Here is a 22508-nt window from a genome sequence, read left to right as displayed (position 1 = left end):
TTCAGATGGGAAAATTGAAAAGTCCAGAGTGGAGAAATAACATGTCCAATGTGATAAAGAAAGACACCGAAACAAGAAGCAGAATTTAAGTCCAGTGCTGGTTTCCAATACAGTCCCAGAGCCCTTAAAAGGGCCCCTGCCCAATGCCCTTGCCAATGGTATTCTCCTATTCTGCAAGATGAGGTACCCAAAGTCCCACTTGCACTGAGAGAATGAAGGACCCTCTCCATTTTTCCCATTCTACCCAACCACAAGGGAACAAAATAACTACAAGACAGCATCCAATGTTAACAAGGTGCTTTTACTTTCCAAACAGGTTCACATCTTATCCTCACAATAGTCCTGGGGAGGTAGGGAAGAAACCACAGTATTAGAACACTCATTGTACCCACACAGCCTTAGCTCTGACCCTAACATCGCCTCTTGTGCTCTTATTCCAAACTGGAATCCTCTCTTCTGAATCTTTCTGAACTCCTAATAAATTCTTTGAGGTACATTAACAGAGGGGAAACAGCCACACAGCTGCCTCAGTGTATACTGCCCAGCCTGCTCAAGAAGGGAGCCAGTCCTAAAAGGTTTGTTTCATGGGATGACAAGGTGTAATGGGTTAATAAAACCTCAATGGTGGCTCAGATGAAACTTGTCTTTATGAAAAGCCCTCGAGGTGATATTAAAGATCCAAGATAAACTATTTATACCTTAATGAACAAATGGGAAACTACTAAAACAAAAGATTTTCTTTCCCAATTTGTGGATTACAAGAGTGTGCTTTAAAAAAAATTTTTAAAAAGCTGGAAGGAGAGTGAAGGGAGCAGGATCTGCAAGACAGTGTGAACCAAAGGCACTTGGCGGCCAGCTGTTCTCTAGGTTTTGATGGGTTACCAGAGAAATCAAGTAGGCTCATCTCGTGACTCCCTCCTCCATGAAACCTGACAGCTAACCAGAAGCGCGGGCCACTCCTCCTCCAGGATGGCACTTTGCTCTGAGGGATACCACTCGCAGGATGGAGGCAGGGGCGAGTGAAAGTCTCAGTTCTCATCAAACTCCAAAAGGGTTGTACCTAACAAGTGATGATATTGCTACTTGTGCTACAATCCTCACAGCACTTCTGAGACTCGCCAAGTGTTCTTCTCATAACCCCGTGAGGTAGCTAGTTTAAGTGGTGATTCTCATGTCAACAGGAGATGAGTCAACAATCCTGGGAGAGGTTACGTGGCTTGTCCAAAACACAGCGAGCAGCTATCTCAGTATTCAGACCCCATGTCTCCTGATCTCCAGATCCAGGGCTCTGATACACTGCACCACAATGATCTACCTATGGCAGCACAGAAGGAACATCAAAGACCATGGTAGTTCCGAGGGAAAAAAATCCCCTTAGTTAGCTGGGACATGAGACGGTTCCATAAAGGAAAAGGGACTTTGGGGGTGGTGGGGTGGGGTGAAAGCAAGGTAACAAAATGGGAGTTTTACTGGGGTTGATACTGAGTTCAAATCCTATGTTAGACATTTACTAGCAGTGGGACCTGGGCAAGCCACTTAACCTCAAATAAAAGGGGGGGGATAATAGCACCTTCCTTATGTTGTGGTTGTGAGGATCAAATAAGGTAACAGAGAAAGCACTTTGCAAAACCTTAAAGTGCTAATAAATTCTAACTATTACTATTGACAAATGGGTGGGACAAATTTCTAAAGCTCTTCAGACTTTACAAAGAGATTCTTTAAGAACCCTAAGAAGTAGGTAACGCCAGTATTTTCCCAATTTCATTGATGAGGTCCAAAATGGATACAGCGTACCCAAGACCAGTAAATGTTACGAGCCAGGACTTATTAAACACTCACTAAGCACCAGGTACCCAATTGAGGTTAACAAAAACATGAAAGGCACTCTCATGGCACTTACAATCTACTAGTAGAAAACAACACGTGCACAGAGAAGCAAAATATATACAAAATAAATACTAGGTAATTTGGGGAAAGGAAAAGGGGCACACTAAACAATGGAAGCAATCAATCGGGAAAGGTCCAAACCTGGGGCTACTGATTTTAAACCCAGAATTATCCTCTCCCCACCAAGTTTCCTCTCCATATGGAGAGGAGTGAGCCAAATATCATTAGGAAATATTGAGCAGACCAGCCTGACCAGGCTTCTGAATCTTTTTGAACTACTAATAAATTCTTTGAGGTACAGTAACAGAGGGGAAATAGCCACACAACTGCCTCAGGATATACTGCTTAGCCTGCTCAAGAATGGAGCCAGTCCTAAAAAGTCTATTTCATGGGATGACAAGGTGTAATGGGTTAATAAAACCTCAAATGAGGTTTTCCTATGCTCTCAGTCAGCAGCAATTTCACAGCACATAGTTCCAATCCTGATGACAGCTTGTAGGACCACAGAGTGAAGAGTTGGAAGAGATCTGAGACATCAAATAGTCCAACTCCCTCATTTTACAGATGAGGAAACTGAGATCCAGTGAATTGCTATGACCTGCCCATGGTCAATAAGCAGCAGGGCTAGTATATGAATTCCATACAAAGTCCATACTCTTCCTACTATATTATATTCCATTTCCTAGTTGTTTGTACGCACTTCATCTTTCATTGGTCTATATACTTAATATCCTATGAAGAAAGGTTATTCTTTGAATCTCTACCTATCTCCTAACAGCACTTTATGGGTTAATAGACAAAATGTCTGAATAAACCAAATGAAATAAAAGCATGTGGGATGGACTTAGATGAACTGATAAAAAAAAAATAAGTAGAACTGAGAAAACAAGACATAATAACTTTGAAAATGAAAACAACAACTAGAAACCAGAAGTGAATGGTGTGAAATTAGAAAGAACAAACCCATTCCCCCCCGGAAAGATACAAGATGTCTCCCCCATTCCTTTCCAGAGGTTAGAGGTCTATGGAGCACTGCATACATTTTCAGATCTTTTTTTCAATGTATTGACTGATTTGTTGATTTTTTTTTTCCTTTTGAAAAATAATTTTTGTTCTATAAGATAGCTCTGTGGGAAAGAATCAGAGGAAAATGTAGGTGATGCAAAAACAAAAGCTATTGATAAAAAAAATTAATTTTTTTTTGAAGAAATAGAATGCCAGAAGGAGTTGAGATTGGTATACAAATGCCAACCTCAGAGGCATAGACTTGAAGCCATAGGAAACCACCAAGGGGAGGGTCACAACTAGAGTTAGGAAGATTCCTTTGGACTCAGGCACAGGATGCACAGAAAGGAAGGGAAGAAGCCAACCAGGAAATGTCTCCACTTATCATGAAGAGGGATGAGAGACTAAACCAAAGTGTGCAAAGAAGTTGAGATTACATCATCATGGTCATCAAGCCTATCATAGATAGAAAGAGTGAAGGGAAAGAGAGAGTGATGAAGACATGGGGAGAGAGAAATGAGAAGAGAAAGGAGAAAAAGGGAGCAAAGGGTAAAGGGGAGAGAGGGAAAAAGAAAAGGAAACAAGGACAGAGGGAGAGAAAAAGAAAAAGAGGCATAGAGGGGAGAGAAGAGAGACAAGACTAAAGAAGATAGGGAGAGTGAGAAGAGAGAAGCCAAAAAGACTGAAGCTTCAGGGAGCTTTTATTTTTTTTTTAAAAATTAATAATTAATATTAAATGAAACAAAAGGGAAAAGGGGAAAGGAGGAACAGATTGCCACCCTCTATGGCCCCTTGGACACCACCTTGTTTCGGCTGAACAGTTGCCCAAGTTTAACAGGAATTCCCCAAAGACTCCCTCTTTCAAGGTCCTCAACAAGAGGGTAAGGTCATGCTGAAAACATACAACTAGGGAAAACCCAAGCTTTCCTAATATTAACAAGGCAGGAGAATACAATCTCAAGAATTCTTGAAAGCACCCAGTAACTGCCATGGAAGGGAAAGGGAAAACCCAGGTCCAGAGCAGAAATGCTGCAGAACCCAGGAAAGAGTCCATTGTTCATTTCCTTCCAGGTTAGATCCAAAATTGCTTTTCTTCTTTCTTTGCAGGTACCACATGAATCCATGGAAGGAGTGTAGAGGCAGACTTCTCTCTTGCACCACAAAATTCAATTAAGTTCCTTGAAACTTTTTTGAATAACTTATTTTGAAAAAATAAAATTTCAAATTCATGCCTGCTTAGGTGCCAGTCAAAAAAGGGGAAAAAAACTCCTCCAATGTCAAAATTCCACATTTTTCATGACAAAATTAATGTCCGAGAAGTGTGGCTCTGTTTTAGAGTACCCAAGATCTGCCGGGCCTTTTCCTGCATAAAAAGCTGGTCTCTGGTTCCACCACAAGCCACAATTTTCCAAGCACTGGACATCTGGAAAGGAGAAAAACAATTTAATTTCCAAGAATCAAATTAACCTCTTCTAGAAGGCATTTATGGTCCTCCCTTAAAGTTCTATTCTGCATTTATCTTCTACATTCTGATTTATGTTGTCTCCTTACTCTCTCCCAATTAAAATGTAAAATTCTTGAGGGGAGGGATGGTTGGTGTCCCCCTATTTGCATCCCCAAAGCTAGCACAATGCCTGACAGACTATTAGCATTTTTTAAAAAATGTTTGCTGACTGAATGATGGTAAAACCTCTAGCTCAAGTCCCCAATTCAAGAGGGTCACTAGAGAAAATGAGAGCCTTAGGTGTGCTGCAAAGGACATAAATGCAAACAGTAAGTACCAATCCTAGATGCTTGAATAAATTAGTCCTAGAAAAATCAAGCCCCAGCACTTAGGACAAAAGAAATATTTTTCTAAATCGCCCCGCTGGGATACCACAGGAACCTTGGATTTGTAGTTAAACATTGCAAGTGCAAACTCTAGTCTTGCCAATTTCTATGTGGCCACAGGTAAGATTCTTCTCTGAGCTTCAGCTTCCTCACATGAATGTTTTGCTTTGTCATGTTTCTAGTGATCAATGCTACAACTTCTACCAGTGGTCACAGAGACAGTTCTCCCCTTCCCGCCCATTGAAAGGAAGCAATGAGTGGGAAGGCGGGATACTGACCGGCACAGACTTTGCTGGGCAGAGGGGCTAATTAGCTCCTGACACTGACCAAAGCAGCCAAAGGGTGGCTTTTGTTCCACTAATGACAAGCAACATAACAAGTGAAATCAACAGGCTTTTAAGGTTCAAGGTTCTCTCCTTCCATGCTTCCCTAACAGGTGAACAAATCCCCGACTAGGCAAGAATGAGGCAGTCTTAATGTGCTTCTCTTTGGTCCATCTTCCAATCCCTTCGAGAACCCCAAGGCAGAGCAGCCACCAGAACTGGAGACCCTGGAGCAGGGACTCTGAAGGCAGATCATCATTTCATGCTGCCTGAGCCCTCCAAGCACTACCTCCCTCACAAAACCACCAGTTCCCTGAGGACTAGGTGCCAGCTCTTCTCTCTAACCATTCATTACACTGCAGTAAAAGCCCCAGCATGACTCACCGGAGCAGGGCCTTGGAAATGGCTCAGGGTCTTTGGGAACGAGGCCTTCTCTGGCTTTGCCTGTAGAAACCCTTGGTTGAGCAAACTACTGTCATCTTTGCTGCTTGAGGATGTCAGATTGAGGGAGCTAGACAAGAAGCTTGTTGGCTAAAAAGAAAATTGAGCAGAGATTTCATTCTATTTACAGCCCAGGACAACACAGACAATCTACAGCTGCCCCGTTCCAGCCTGCCTGCCGCTACCCGGATGTTCTTGGAGGAAAGCGCAGGCCGAGACTTCAGGTGCAGAGGCAGACACCAGGGAGCAACTTAGTCCAATGCTTCTAACTATCTCGAGATGACATCATGCTGCTCTGAAAAGGGCCTTCTGTTCCTTCTCAGCTCTCAATTGTATAAGCCATATCTAACGAGACATGGTTCAATGCCTAAATTGTCCTCTTGCAATTTCCTGTATTCTATTCAAACCTTCAACTCCAGGCTCAGTGGAAGAGCAAGAGATCTCTAGCACCTACCAAGAGCAACAGGAAATTTAACGACAGGGCCAAAATATTCCCATTTTCTAGAACTTCTAGCTCAGTGGGGATTAAAAAGGGAACTCATAAATTTAGAGCTAGAAAGGACCTTAGCCTTCATCTCCTCTTACTTGCATTACTGCTTCCTAATTGTTCTCCCTGCTCCAATGCGCCCCCCAGAAAATTACCCAAGTGGTTTTCCACAAACAAGTTACTCTATCTCAACTCCAGGCATTTTCTCAGACTGTCCCCCCCATGCTGGGAACTTCCTCTCAAATTTATCACCTTCTTTCTATTAATTATTTCCTATTTGGCCTATATATACATTTGTATAGATTTCTATGTTGTCTCTATAAGCTCCTTGACCACACTGACTCCTCATGATGCCACCCATGGCTTTCTTTGCAAAGAAACTGGAATGGTTCACCATTTCCTTCTCCAGCTCCTTTTACAGATGAGGAAACCAAAGCAAACAGGATGAAGTGACTCACCCAGAGGCACACGGCTAGTAAGTATCTGTATGACTAGCTTCATGACTTACTGGCTATATAACTAGATGGATAACTTATTTTACTTCTATTAGCCTCTGTTTCCTTATCTATAAATGAGGATAACAACAGTACCCACCTCATTTTCGTTACTGTGAAGATTAAATGAAACAATTATCCAAAGCACTTTGCAAATCTTATGATATTACATAAATTAAAACTATTATTTTTCCACAGAAAGAAAGTGAAGATTAGAATGGCAGGAAAAGTCAGTGACTGGGCCAAGACTAGAACCTTGGTTTCCTGGCTCATCTAGAGTGGTTCCCACTATGCTATGCTGCCACAACCCTCTTCTCCCATATCTTTAATTTTTTCAAACACAACTCAAGTCAGCCTGCAGCACTACAGGAGAACACATACACACCAGTAGAAATCTTTATTCCATGAAATATGCCAGCTTGGTACAGTGGGAAAAAGCCCTGAATGCTGGGTTCAAATCCAGTAACAGCCACTTACTACTTAAGTCAACTTCACTAGACCTTAGTTTCCCCATCTGTAGAACAAAAAGGTTAGCCTGGATGAAGACTCTAGATTCAGGATAATGCAATAATGAATAACCAAAGCTAGGTGCCTACTGATCCACAACATGCAGTGCTACAAGCATAGGAATAACTCAGAAAGGGAGAATGACTGACACTACTGCCGGGAAGTCCCTGTTGGCCGAGAGGCTTCACTGCCAAGCAGGTTTAGTCAGTAAACAGAAGCTTGTTTCAATCTTTGCTCCACTGGACAGAGCAAGATTTCTTTAAAGGATCAAAAAAACCATTTTCATTTCTGCTTCAAGCTCCTGGGATACCTGCAATTGTACTCACAAATAGGGCCAACATCAATAAAAATACTAGTTGTATCACCCTCCCCCACATCTTCTGCTTGGAGCCCAAGCAGTTCCCTCCTTTGGCCAAACTTCACAGCCTAATTGGTCAATTATGGACCAATTACTACCAATATACATGGGATGCTCATTTCCTTATGACATGCAGCTTTCTGATCCAGTGAGCCCTACCTTTTTTTTTTTTAGCAACAAATAGTGATAAAGAAAACCATGAGTTAAGAGACTATGTTCTATAGTCAAGGATCTTTTAATCCTGTGTCACTCTGAGAAGTCTTTTTCTTAGGGGGAGAAGGGAGGGGGAACAAAACTGCTTCTACACTTAGAAAATGAAGGGACTGGAGTAACTCATTTCTAAGGTCCTGTCCAATCTTCAAGTTATAAATGTCATTCATTACTAAGCTTACCCACAGATAAAAGGCCTTGAAGCATCTTTTACAAAAGACTGAACAATCTATACTATTTACCCTAAACTCTCTGCAACTCTGGGTCAGGGCTACTAGGATGCCTACTATTAATTTTCCTTGTAGTGCTACGAGTCTACCCGCCTTCTCCTGAAATCTTAGGGGGAAAGGGAAGAGCTCCCAGTGTGTGTCCAATATGTTCCCTTACCTGGTTTCTTTTAAAACACACAGTCTTTGGCAGAGAGGATACCACAAGCTTCAAATCTTCATCCACTATGTCAAGGGCAAGAGATTTTCGGACTTTCTTAATTGGACTCCGATGTAGCTAGAAGACATGCAAAGAAAAAGGCAGTCAAGGAAAGACTCTAGAGTATCTATGATTCAATTTGGGAAATGTTTGTTAAATGCTTGTTCTTTTTAAGGCACTGAGGACAGAGACATAAAAAACAATGTCATTTTCTACCCTCAAGAAGCTAGTAATGTACATGAAGGGAGAACATAGCATGTGTACAAATATGTATGATCTAAGACACAATGTTATAAGAGCAAAGAAAAGGAAGGATCTAATAACTGAAGAGGAAAAAAAAAAAAATCATTTCCCCCAGGGGTGAGCAGCTGGAGGACAGTCACAGAAGGCTTCAAACAAAGGTTTAACCATGGACAAGATAATAATGGACAAAGAGGAAAGTAACTTCCTGCCCAAAGTCCTGATGAGCTTTCTCCAAATTCAGAGCCCCAGGCAGAGCGTATTCAGGGCCAAGCTAAGCAGCCCGACTCTGCTGCCTCAGGGTTCTGGAACTCTTGTTACCACAACTGGTGGCCATGGGAGACTGGAAGGAGCAGAAAAAGATCCCATCTACAATAAAAATACTCACACAAACACATCACAGATAAATACAGAAGTGTTTATTTTTTCCATCTACAAGAGAAAGCAGAGGTTGGACAGCTGAGTTACAACAGAGTCTGCACAGGGGGTCGGGAATCACAGCTTTAAAGGAACTGTTTGAAGGGACTTAGTTTGGCACAGAAAAGGGCATTTACACATTTAGGATGTGTACATGTATAAATGTGTGTGTGAGCCAATACTGGGTAGAGATAGTTGAACGTTCTGATTATACACAGCTGAATATACATTCTGGCAGCAGGGGGGAATAGAAGAAAACTCCCTATGTGTACTAAATGTATATATTTCTATTGCTCATATATATTCCTATGCTTCAGAAGGTTATATGATCATAAAGCAGGAAGGGCTCTCAAGAGGCACCAAAGTCCAACCTCTTCATTTCACAGATAAAGAAACTGTGGCCCAGATAGTCAAGTCCAAATTCAATTAATCAGTAAGTATTATTGTTGCTCAGGTGATTTAGCTCTTCCTTCTTGGCAAAGACACTGGAGTGGTTTGCTATTTCCTTCTCAGGTCACTTTACAGATAAGAAAACAAGGCAAATGGGAATAAGTGACTTGCCAGACTAATATCCGAGACTAGATTAACTCTAGATTAAGTCTTCAAACACTAGTACCTCTGGCAATTAAACTCCCAAGTAGGTCAAAAAAGAGGTGGGCATGACTTAACAACTCTCTGACTCCAGGCCAATACTCTATCCACTTAGTACAGGGTAGGCCAAATGTTCACAGGGACTATGACCTCTGGCAAAGCATTCCAAGCTCCTACTGGTCTGAGAGTCACAGATAACACTGGTAACTTGACTCTAATTATTCCTTGAAGTACTGACCCTAACACTTCACTAAATCTCCTACTATAGCCAAAAAGGACTTTAAAAATCCTTAGAACAGAACTCCCATTTCTGAACTTCTATTTCTTTCCTAATACACAGGCAAGTTGCTCCCTCTAGAGTCTCCAATTAAATGAAGGGAGAGCTTCCCAACTTTCCCCATTAGCAAATGGAGCTGTGAGAAGCATCCTGGCATGGGAAGAGTTGTAGAAATTGACAAATCCTGAAACAAGCAGAAACAAACAAACACACACTCTAAGTACAACAATGTGGACGACTACTGCCATGTAAATGGAGAGAATTTTAAAAAATAAACTGAATGCTGCATAATTGTAATGATCAAGGCCTACAGAAAAATTAAGAAATTAGACCATCCTCTTTTTCCCTTTTCTTTACAGGCAAGGGAAGCCTGAGAGTAAAACATTACAAATATTCTCAAAAAGGACTGACATGATGATTGGTTTTGCTGAATTGCATTTTTCCTCTTTCTTTTAAATCTTTGTTAAAAGGGAATGGCTTGCTGGCTAGGTGAGGAACGAGGGAAATCTATTCAGAAATGAGGGTGTCGTAAAGCAAAAGATTCGAATAAAAATAAACTTTGTTTTGAAAGGCAAAAAGCCAAGTCAAAATCTGAATAACTGAAAAACCAATGAAGGTCCTAAAGAATAGATAATTTAAAATGGTTCCTCTTCAAAGCAGAAGACAGGTACCATACAGACTGTCAAACAATGATATCTTTTATTGGCTATTTTTGTTCTGTTGTGTTTTGGGTTTTTTTGTTTTTTGTTGTTTTTTTTTTTTGCCACAGGAAAGGATTCAATTTAAGGGGGAAGGATGAGTGGAAAATGAGGATGCTAGAAACAAAATGTATTGAAATTTTTTTTCCTCAAAGTTTCTTGGAATGGTTTCTTTCTCTGTGTATTTAAATACAATATCTTATAATAATTTTTCAAAAACCTGTTGTTGGATGTCCCAATTTGCCCACCTGTACATACAGGAAAATGAAAATAGAGAAACCAAAGAAACGGAATGAAAATAAGACCTGGAAAAAAAATCCTTATTTTTATTAAATGATAAATTACTGGTAAAGAGCAAAGAGCACTATACTGGAAATGAGAAGATCAAAGTTCTAATTTAGATTCTGATACCTGACAAACAGTATCCCCTTTCCTCAGCTATGGTTTCCTTGTGTGCAAAATGAAGAAACTGAATTAAATTAATTCCTCAAGTCCCATACAGCTCTGGACTAAGGTCAGCACTGTTAAGTTCCTGAGAAATAACTGTAGGAATTGAACAATTAACAATACTGTTAAGACAATCAACTGTGAAAGACTTAGGAAATCTGATCAACTACCAATTCCAGGGGAAATGGGAAACTATCTACCTCTAGTTAGAGAAATGACAGACCCAGAGTAAAGAATGAACTCTTATTTTCTCTTGTTTCTTTTTTTGTCTTGACAATAGCTTAACATGTATCAAGAATTAGCTTTTTTAAAAAAAAACTTTCTCAATGGGTGAGGGAAGTCAGAGGGGTCAGGAAAACAATTTGGAATGAAATTAAAATTCTAGATTTTTTTTTTTTTTAAAGGAAGAACTGTGATGTTCTTCTTTTTCTATAATATAAGATGGTTCTCTCTGGGAGCAGATTTCTTGGGGAGGTTCTCTGGAGGCAGCCTTAGTTTCAGTTCAAAGTAATAATCACTTCAAATGCAGCCAGCTGATAAAATCCAAGCGTTTATTTTCTCCTTCCAAGTCTTATCTCTTTCCTTGGGCCCGGTTAGCTTTCTTAGAGGCCTCTCTCTCTCCTTGGTTCCAAGAGCTCTTGCAACTTGTCTTTTAGCTCTTCCAGCTTCTGCCTCTAGCTCAACTCCGACTCGTGGCTTCTCAATCTCCAACTGATGCTCCCCTCTCAATCTTTTCAAATGACCTTTCCACTCACTCACTTATTCTCAATCTCCCAGAGTGCTCTTTGGCCCTGAGAGCTTCTTGCTTATATGCTGTATACTGAGTACACACCAATCATTATATCACTGGGAAACCATTATTTGTTGTAGAATTAAATCAATGCTAAACTAGATTTAACCATTGTCTCAATTCCACTTAGTACCTTGTTTTAAGTTCTGGCCCATAACATCTCCTTGTAGGATCAGATCAATCATACTGAACCATGCTAAATTAGGTAATTATTGTCTCTATCAATTCTAATGACTTAACACTTTGTAAGGATTCCAACAAAGAATCTTTGGGTCAAAGGAAACCCAAAATCTAATTTTGGGGAATATTCCAATGTGACTGTCAGTCAACAAGCATTTATTAATTGCCTACAACATGGAAAGGCATTTGGGAGTACAAAAATATCAACCAATTTTTGATAAAGAAGAAAGAGAAATGAATAGCAGTTGACAATTTTCTCTCCTATCCCAACTGCTTTAAATTCAGGATCCCTCTAATTTGGAGGTGCCATTTCTACAGTTGTTCCAAAGCCCCTAATCTAAGGAAGGGCACAAGGAACCAGGGTTGCTACTCCCCACCCTACTACATCCAATCCAAGCATCTGGATTGGCCATTCTCACACATAAACTCATAGTCCTGGCATCAAGATCACTCATGCTATGAGTGTGACTATCTTGAACTGATGTAAAGTGAAGTGAACAGAACTAGTAGAACATTGTACACACAGCAACATTATACAGTGACCTTGAATGACTTGGCTATTCTCAGCAATACAATGATCTAAGATAATTGGTCTATTTTTTTTTTCATGGCTAAGATGGAAATATATTTTGCATGACTGCTCTCATATCAAACTTATATCAAACTCTTTGCCATATCAGAAACAGGGAAGGTGAAGGAAAAAGAAAATTTCAACTCAAAAAAAATTTTTTTTAAATGAATGCTAAAAATGTGGAGATATGCTTAGAAGAATTGCACATGTTTAAGCTGTGTTGGACTGCTTGCTATCTAGGGGAGAGAAGGAGAGAAATATGGAACACAAGGGTTTTATAGAGATGAATGTTGAAAACTATTTTTGCAAGTATTTTGAAAAATGAAAAGCTATTATTAAAAATAAATAGTATGTAAAATGAGTGCTAAAATTTATCTTTACTTGTATCTGAAAAATAGAATACTATTAAAACAAAACAAACAAGCAAACAAACAAAAACACCTCAATCCCAATACAGCAAGACAAGATGAACTCACTCCTTGTTTTCTCTTTTGTTTTTCAAGTTTCACGTCATCTTCTATGATCAACTCAATACCAGCCTCAGTCCGAAGTACCTCTTTCAAGTCTTCTTCCAGGTGTGGGGTCTGGGGCTGTGGAGTATCATGGTTATAGAAGCATTATGAACAAGAGCTACATGATATGTACCCCCAGAGTAATCCATTTGAAGAGGACCAGTAGGCACAGTGCTTAGATAATCTCTGATAAGATAAGAAAATAATCCTTGGCAGAGAGCAACTCTGCTTTTATAATGCGACACTAGCCTGGTTCTCCTGCTACCTTCTCTGACTAAACCATCTCCCTAGACTTTTTTTCTGGCCTTCTTTTCTTCTACTCCCAATCCAAAAACAGTATAGTAAACTGGAAAGAGCTCTGAACCAAGAGTCAGAACACACAGATTCCAGCTCTTTCACTGACCCACTGTCCTTCCCTGGGCCTCAGTTTCTCAGAGTGTAAAATCGGGAAATTAGAAGAGATGACTTCCAATCCCTCTGCAGTTCTCTCATCCTACAGTTCTGTGACTCAATAATCTCTAAAGGTCCCTTCCAGCTCTAAAGTTCCATAAGCTCACAAGAAGTTCATTAAAAAAAAAAAAAAAAAAAAAAAAAAGCAATTTATATCAAGTGCTTGAGGGAGAATTTATGCTTAAATTAAATTGCTGTGGTTTTAGTTCCTCTCTAGATATTCTTGCTAGATGTTACCAATAGGATTTTTCTAAAAGCATTGAAAATTTAAGAAACCCTGTTGTGATAACACAGCTAGGGGGAACAGTGAATTTGTACTTATCTTTAGGTTCATAACTTCTACACTGTGGTACAGTCTAGAATAAAAAACAAACACTGACAAAAACTCATCTTTCTCTTAATTTCAACTGAAAGGAAAAAAAAACCTCCAAGTGATATTCTAGAAATGCTGGGCTTGAGTTTAGATTCTGAAAGCCAGGTTGTTATGCTAAAGGAACCTACTTCAAGGATAATGTACTCAAGCATGGTTGAGTTTCCAGAGTTAAATACCAGCATATATCAATGCAAAGAAGTCTACAAAAAATCTGAGCCTATTAGTTTCAGGTTCCTATTAATTACTACTAATTTTCCATTTAGCACTGAATGTAAAAATAGTGTTTGGAAGCAGAGGCCACTGAAAGCATCCTAAACCCTAGGGATAGGGTGGAAATCCTAGTAACACAAGGCACGTACCAGAGGTTTTAGTGGTCCATATTTCTCCAGGGCATTCTTGAATGGAGTGGGTGTGTGGGGAGTGTTGTCCATTGAGTACTTCTGATCCGGGGTAACAAAACTGCCAGTAAATGAAGAGCACATAAGAGCCAGCAAATACAGATGTTCTCCCTTCCTCTAATGCCTGTGGCTGCTTGAGACTCCCAACTGACTCCTAAGCACATTTTCTACCTTTTAGTCATAACAGTAATAGCAGCCAGCATTTCTGTAGCCCTTTCACATGTGCCAAGTGTTTTCTAATCATTATTTCATTTGAGTCACACAACAGCTCTATTGGCATTATTACCCCAATTTTACAGATAAGAAAACTGGAGCAGTTGTACCACAGCTAAAACTATTACAGAGCAGCGATCACGGAAACCATTTGGTGCTGGCTGAGAAATAGAGTACTAGATCAGAGGGATAGGTCAGGCTCACAGGACACAGTGGTCAACCACCATAATAATGTTGTGCTTGACAAACCCAAAGACTCCAGCTTCTGGAATAAGAACTCACTATCTGACAAAAAGTGCTGGGAACACGGAAAATAGTGTGGCAGAAACTAGGCACTGACCAACACCAAACAGCCAAGATAAGGTCTGAACGGGCTCATGACGTGGACATATAGGGTGCTCTCATTTAGGAGAACAAGGGAGAGTCTACATCTCAGATCTGTGGAGAAGGAAGGAACTTATGTCCAAAGAAAAACTAGAGAATGTTATGAAATACAAAATGGATCATTTTGATTATATTAAATTTAAAAAAGTTTTGTTCAAACAAAACCAATGCAGACAAGATTAGAAGGAAAGCAGAAATCTGGGGGAGGGGGGAAGGAGGGAGAAAGGAATTTACAGCCAGTGTTTCTGATAAAGGCCTCAAACTCACTCAAATTTATAATCTAAGACAATCTCCAAATGATAAATGGTCAAAGGACAGGAGCAGAGCAGAGTTTTCAGATGAAGAAATTAAAGCCATTTCTAGTCATATGAAAAAAGTGCTCTAAATCACTATTGATTAGAGAAATGCAAATTAAGACAACACTTTTCAGATTGGCTAAAATGACAGGAAAAGAGAATGATAAATGTTGGGGAGGTGAGAAAACTGGGACATTAATACATTGCTATTGGAACTGTGAACGGATCCAATCATTCTGGAGAGCAATTTGGAACTATGCCGCAAGGGCTATCAAACTGGGTGTATTCATTGATCCAGCAGTGTCTCTACAAGGGTCTGTATCTCAAAGAGATCATAAGAAAGGGAAAAGGGCCCACATATGCAAAGATGTTTGTGCCAGCCCTCTTTGTAATGGCAAGGAACTGGAAATTGAGTGGATGCTGGTCAGCATTCTACAAGAGATCATTACAGAAAATTGCCCCAATATTCTAGAAATAGAGAGGGAAATACTGATTGAAAGAATCCATTGATCACCTTCGGAAAGAGATCTCGTAAAATCCCAAGGAACATTGCAAAACTCCAAAACTATAATAATCTTGAGAAAAAACTACTACAAGCTTCCAGGCAAAAACACCTCAAATATCAAAGAGCAAGAGTCAGGATTACCCAGGACCTGGCAGCTTCTACAATAAAGGATTGGAGAGCCTGGAATATCACATTCCAGAAGGCAAAAAAAAACCAGAATTACAATCAGGAATTAACTACCCAGCGAGATTCAGCATCATCTTTGAGGGGAGGCAATAGAGCTTCAAAGACACTTTTAATCATTTCTACTGGGGGGTAAAAAAAAACAGAACTAAATAGGAAATTTAATCTACAAATAGGACTCAAGAGAAGCATAGAAACAGGGAAGAAAACACATATTATTTACTTCCCTAGATGGGAAAACAACATCTGTAACTCTTGAGAACTGTATCTGTCACTGTGGCAAAGGGGGGCATCAAATGGACTGAGGGAATGGACTCTACACTACAATAACAAAGAAAAAAAGACATTCAGGGGTGGAAAAAGGAAAAGGGAGGTACAATGGGACAAATCAGATTACATGAAGATAAAAAGTGGTTGTGATGAGGGGATGGAGGCCACATCAGCTCATAGGGTGAATACTGAGGTACAAAAGGCAGCCTTACGCGTTGCTTTTCTGGTGCAGGGGAGTCTTGTCGCGGTGCAGGGGGGTGGTGACAATGACTTTCTGGCTACACACAGGTGTGGATGTCAGTGAAGGGCTCTCTAGCTCCAAAGTATCCTGTTTGGTCCAGAAGTTTAAAAACTGCAGAAGGAAAAAAATGAGAAGCAGCACAGAGTAAGGGGATCTGTAGAATTGTAAGACTCAGGACTAGCAACAAAATTCTCTTTCTTCTTCCACCAGACTTTTTATAAAAAAGAAAGAAAAGAAAAATTGGTGCCCAGGCAGTGGAAATATCAACTTAGGAGTCAGAAGCTTGGTATTTTACAGCCAGCTTCTGGTACTCACTGCTCTGGGCCCGAAACTTCACATTTTTGCCTCAGTTTCCTGGGCTGTAACATGAGGATACTACTTACCTGACCTATATTAGATAGGGCTCTTGTCAGAGAAAAATGGTTCTAAACTTCTAAGAGAAGTGGGAGCTTCTGTGCCTGCTCCTCCTACCCTTTGGGCATGCGACAGTTCAGAGGGAAAAGAGGAGCAGCCATCCAATAAACGTGGACAATAAACCTTGGCCCCAGATTATAGTAAGCTGGCAGTTCCTTAACTCAGGTCATCTTCAGGCACGCTGAAACTCTCTTTAATTGTTGCTTTTATACAAATGTCAGCATCACAGAAAATGATACTAGCTTTTTTTTTTTTTTTTTTAAATCAAAGCCATCACCATCTCAAACTTCCCTGCATCCCTACCTGGATGGGGACGAGTAAGAGGCCGATTACCCCAAGAAAATCTTTGTCTACATTTCACAGGTAGGGAAGAGGTCAGCAAACCTGGAAGAAGCCGGGCACTATGACCACCATAACCACCACCTCCATGGCTGGCCAACTGCCTCACAACCACCCTGGGAGGCAGTTACGCTATGGCACCCATTTCACAGAAGAGGACATCAAGGCAGGCAGGAGGTAAGTGATGGGCCAGGATCACACACTCAGATTGTCCTGATGCCAATGCCAGGACCCTGTATCCTGTGACCAAGGTCAGATGCCCCCTCAAGGGCACTAAGTGGGCACCACAGAAACGCAACTAGGAATTCTGGCCGCAGCCCCAAAACGCCACCCTCGCACCAGGAGCAGCTCCTGGGAACAAAGGACTGGGGGCCGGCAACTGCTGCCCACCACCAGCAGCTCTGGCTCTCTAACATTCCTTCCCCATCTCCCAGGCCCGTGTGCCAGCTCGGGCGCCCCCGATTCCAAGGGCCTGACCAATATGGAAACTGCCCCATCACGTTCCAGGCTCCCTCAGGAGACAAGGTTAGAACCGGAGGGGCAGGCTGGTACGATAGAAAGGACACAGGATTTGGATTCAGGAACTGGGTTCAAATCCCAGCTTTCCCATTACTGCCTGTATGGCATTAGACAAGTTCCTTAATCTTCCTGACCGATGAAATGAAGGATTTGAACCAGATGATCTCCAATCTTCAGCTCTAAATTTATGAGCCTATAACCGTCTCCCTCAGCACTCCCCATAGCAGAAGTACTTGAGCATCATAGGAAACAGACTGGATGGAGAATGGGGAAAGTCAATTTGGAAAAGTCACTACTATTCTGATGTTACAGTTTCCTCATCTGGTAAGAAGTGTATTGCAATGGACCACTATTTTAAACATGGAATCCATGAACTTCCTTGTTTATCATTGATAACTGGAATAATAGAAATTATTGGAATAACTAGAAATCTGGTCATTTTGATAACTGCACTTCAATGCAACTGGTTTCTCCTTTAATCCTATGTGTTTTATTTTATATTTCTAAAAACAATTTTTGAAAAGGGAATCAAGGATTTTATTAGCCTCTCAGATCAGTGATACAAAAAAGGTTAAGTCCTGGGCTAGATCAAATGTAAGGTCCTTTCAAAAAATAAAAACAGTAATATATACAGGACTACTTGCCATCTAGGGAAGGAGGTGGGAGAATTTTCCAGGGGGAAAATTAGAACACAAGGTTTTGCAAGGGTTAATGTCAAAGAATTATCCATGCATGTTTTGAAAAATAAAAAGCTTTAATAAAAAAAATAAATAAAATTGGTTCATCTCTGGTGGAATACATATGAGCCATGAATCTTTCTGTGATGTCTTAATGGAACATAGGTCACAGAAAAGAACAATGACAGGACACTGCTGGGACTACCCACATCTACACCCAAAGAAGATCCATTTCAAATCAGTTTAAAGGATGGATAGGTACAAAGGATGAACCAGGCTATTTAAAAACTGGTTCAAGGAAGGATATTACAGAATGTGTCTGGTCTCTTGGTCAATCTTTTCCCCAGCATATCCACTATAACATCCAGAGAGCCTGGGTCACCCTGGGAACGTTGGGGGTTAATAGGCAACTCACCTGGGAAGGGGAGAAGGGAAGTGTTTTCACTGGTGTACTTTTGGGGGTCAGGCTATTACAGGAATCCACAAAGGAATAGCTGGCATTGGGGCTGTTCTCCGAGACAGGAGAAAGGGTGACCCTCCTCTTTTTCTGCCGCTTGAGGATGGAGGGCGGAGTACTAAAGCTGACTTCGGTGTTGGGGGAGATGGGGATCAGCTCGCCTCGGCTGCCTTTGCTCAGGTCGGAGATGACGTGACCATCCAGACGGTACTCTGTCATGCTTTGGGCAGAGACTGTAGGCTTGCTGAATGTCTGCTTAACTGGGCTGTTGCTGCTACTGCTGCTGCTGTTACCACCACCATTGGATAACTCCTCAGGCAGGTCAAAGTTACTCAAGTCACACCATCCATCAGGATCCTGGGCAGAACAAATGACACCAATAAACCATGAGTTTGAGACTCAGATTAACCTCCCTATTGCTACAAATAGGTCTGGCACAAGAGCCAAGCGCTACTCAAGTCTTACTTATCAATTCTGATAATCGAGGATCCAAAAAGATGGAGGCGGGATAGAACTGTCCAATAAAACAGTGAAAAAGATGCACCTTAGTCAGGATAAATATAAAGGTTATGACTGGGTTCAAATAACACACTCTACAAAAATAAGACTAGAAAGGTATGGGAGGATAACAGCACACCTACAAAGAACCTGAAGATCTTAGGGTACGAAGAGCTCTATCACAGCGTGATAATCACCAAAAAGCCATGCTCCTTCAGACAGACACGATATATAGAAAACCGAGGCAGTGATAATCCTGCAGTACTCTAACCATACTAGAATACTGCACTAAGTTCTAGTAACTCCATTTTAGGAATGACATAGGCAAGATGGAGTATGTCCAAAGGAGGATGACCTTAAAGTCCAGATCAGTCAATTAAACATTCATCGAGTATCCCTTTTGTCTTAGTATTGCCTCAGTCAAACTGAGACCTGCTGAAAGTCTTAGCTTAAAAAGGCCGAGGTCCCCCACTGCACCCAGGGCCATCTCCAGTCATCCTGACCTACATCTTTCCCACTGGACCCAAAGCCTCCAGAGGACAAAATGAGGCAGGGGACCCTGCACAGCCCTCTCTCCCTTAAATTCAGCACACGAGTATGTCAAGGTATCATCTCCCTGAAGTTATGGTCTTGTTCAAGATGAAGGGCAAACAGTAGGAGGAGCTGGGACTCAATTGGAACAGCCCAGTTGGGGAGCACAGCATGCTCTTTTCTTACTTCCCTTTCCTTCCCTCCGTCCACATAGGGGTTATCAAACCCCTTTCTTAAAGACCTTGCCTAAACTATCACTGATTGATCAACAAAAGGTCCCAGGCCAACCTTCACTGGGTCATTGTTTGGGCCCAAATTGGCTCAATATAAATATAAATAGCAATTGTTTGTTTCCAAAACTGTGAGGTTCTTGCCCTTGCAGATTGATTTTTTTTTTTTGACTAGGTAAAAGAGGTGATTCTCAACCTCATTTCTTTAATTTCCTCTAACTTTAATCACTGACTAGGTTGCCTCAGTCAAATGGAGACCTATTAAAGACCTTAGGTTAAAAAGTCAAAGGTCCCCTACTGCCCGCAAGGTCATCTCTAGGTTGCCCTGATGTATATTTGGCCACTGGATTCAGAAGACAAAGTGAGGCAGGGGATCTCGTGCAGCCCTCCCTCCCCTAAATCCAATTCACCAGTAGAGCATCACCTCCCCCAGAAACAGAGTACAGCAATCTATGTACCTAGGCTGGTCTGGGTCCTCTAGAAAAGACTAAAAAGAATGAGACTTCCTACTCTCAGGGAGTTTACCTTCTAAGAGGGGAGACAAAAGTATAAACATAAATATATACAGATTAAACATAAAGAGAATTAAAATAAACACAAAGTGAGAGATAGTATAGTATATGCAGTAGAAAGAAAACTGTCCTCAGAGTCAGATAGCCTTGGCTTAAAGTCATTTAAATTCTTAGTTCTCTAGGAAACTCCCCAAGACAATAAATGTAGTAGGAAGATGCCAGTCTAAACTGGTGGAGGAAATGTCTCACTGCTAGCCCCCCATACTAATGAAATCACAGGTGGAATGACCCAATCCTAAGTGAAATGAAAAAAAATCAAGAGAACATTGTACACAGCAACAGCAACACTTTACAATGATCAGGTATGAAAGAAAGGTATAGCAATACAATGAGCCAAGATAATTCAAAAAAGACTCATGATGAAAAATGTTATACACAACTGTGGAGTCTGAATGCAGATTGAAGCACTTTTTTCTCCCTTTCTCATGGCTTTTCCCTTTTGTTTTGATCCTTCTTTTACAACATGATTAACATGGAAATATGTTTAACATGACTGCACATGTATAATCTATATCAGATTACATACTGTCTTGGGGAGAAGGGAGGGGGAAAGAGAAAAAATTAAAACAAAATCTTAAAGAAATTGAATGTCCACAATAAGAACAATATAAAGAGCAATTGGGAAATACTTAGCTATTCTTAGCAATACAATGATCCAAGAAATTTTCAAAGGACTCATGATGAAAAATGATATCCACCTTCAGAGGAAAAACTTGTGGAGACTTCTTTTATGTTACTATTCTTGGGGGATTTTTTGGCCTGCACTTTCTCCCACAATATGACTAATGGAAATATGTTTTGCATGATTGCATAGGTATAATCTATATCAAATCATTTACTATCTCTCAGAGAAAAGAGAGGAAATGAAGGGAGAGAACCCAAAACAAAAAATTTTTTTTAAAAAAGTTAAAAACTGCTTTCTAAATGAAAAAAATCCAGAAGGTTAAACAATGTTATAAAGAAATGGATAAATTTAAAGAAAAAAGACAAGTATCTCTATACAAACTGAGGACTTCCTTGGTGAGGGAACAATCAGGCTTTCTCAATCAGTATTCAACAATGGCCTAAGTATCTTCTCATCATTGAAATACATAGAGAATAAAATAAATGAAATTTTAAAAATGAAATAAAATTTCATTGTGCTTACTGTTAATTTTTTAGAATATTCAACTTAGTAGGACTTTGCCTGATCTTTTATAACTGGATTATTTAATAATAATAATAATACTTATTAATGATATCAGGCAAGGGCCAAAAGAAGGAATCACATGCTTGTCAAAAGTATTTGCCATTTCGATAGAAGCTGAATCGATAGAAGCAAAATCCAGGCCAAGGATCCTCTCTACAGAGGATGAGATCCTCAAGATCCTCTTGTGCATAACATTGTGTTGATTGTTTCAAGCTTCAAGATACTGCAGAACTCCTTGAAGTGTTTGGTTATTACTCAAGAGAGTTTATTTGGTCCACCAACACAAGAAAGTCGAAGAAGATTAAGTATATTCATTATCCTGATTCCAATATGCATTTAAATGGATATGCGATAAAGCTTGTCCAACAGTTTTTATTTCTGGAACAAGACAATACAGAAGAACAATGAACTGAGTCAAGAGTTGAAAAGGAAGAGACTGGACTGAACTGCTTATAGGAAACAGCAAAGCATTTTGTACTGACCCTAAGCTTTCCAGAACATAAGTATATTTTTAAAATACAAAGATTTCACAAGTGTTGCTTTATGTCCTCTGAAAAACTAAAGATGAGCTTCACACAAAGGGTTATGCAAAGGAACATGGTGTGTGTAAAGAGAATGTGTCATGATGGAATTATGCAACAGAAGGATAGGCTAGTCACTCAAGACTAAGGAATAACAGGTAGATGGCCCAAGAATATATCTCTGAGATATCAAGAAAAAGCAAAGAGAGCCTCCAACACTTTAGGCAGACTCTTTATGATGAATGTTGGGGAGAACAAGGGAACAAGAGAACAAAGGATGGATAGGAAAGGCATTGATTGCACAAAATAAATATGCAACCTGAATACAAAAGGCAGAGTTCAGGTACTTTTCACAACTATGTCCATAAGGAAAATTCTTAATTGAACAAAAACAGTAGAGAGCTCATGAAAGATAAAATAGAAAATTTTGATTACATAAAATCAAAAAGCTCCTGAATGAATAAAATCAATGAAGACAGAATTAAAATTGAAAAAGAAAAATGAAAAATATATTTGCATTGACTGTGACTGATAGCCAAAATGTACAGGGACTAGAC

The 22508-nt window shown here is 40.2% G+C and overlaps 1 protein-coding gene across 1 annotated transcript in view; it reads right to left on the bottom strand.

Moving 5' to 3' along the window:
- Positions 1 to 3521: 3521 nt before the first annotated feature.
- Positions 3522 to 22508, bottom strand: part of MYBL2 (MYB proto-oncogene like 2) — a 39913-nt gene continuing 20926 nt past the window's right edge. The window contains exons 8-14 of the mRNA XM_031953980.1: positions 18369 to 18767; positions 15976 to 16115; positions 13874 to 13973; positions 12656 to 12769; positions 7930 to 8046; positions 5430 to 5576; positions 3522 to 4315 (exon numbers count right to left, since the gene is read on the bottom strand). Coding sequence (XP_031809840.1) covers positions 4187 to 4315; positions 5430 to 5576; positions 7930 to 8046; positions 12656 to 12769; positions 13874 to 13973; positions 15976 to 16115; positions 18369 to 18767 — 1146 coding nt within the window. The 3' untranslated portion in view covers positions 3522 to 4186. The remainder of the gene's footprint in view (positions 4316 to 5429; positions 5577 to 7929; positions 8047 to 12655; positions 12770 to 13873; positions 13974 to 15975; positions 16116 to 18368; positions 18768 to 22508) is intronic.

Source organism: Sarcophilus harrisii, chromosome 2, assembly GCF_902635505.1.
Source record: "Sarcophilus harrisii chromosome 2, mSarHar1.11, whole genome shotgun sequence".
NCBI lineage: Eukaryota > Metazoa > Chordata > Mammalia > Dasyuromorphia > Dasyuridae > Sarcophilus > Sarcophilus harrisii.
Note: the sequence above shows the minus strand (reverse complement) of the source record. Positions and strands in the feature narration are given on the sequence as shown.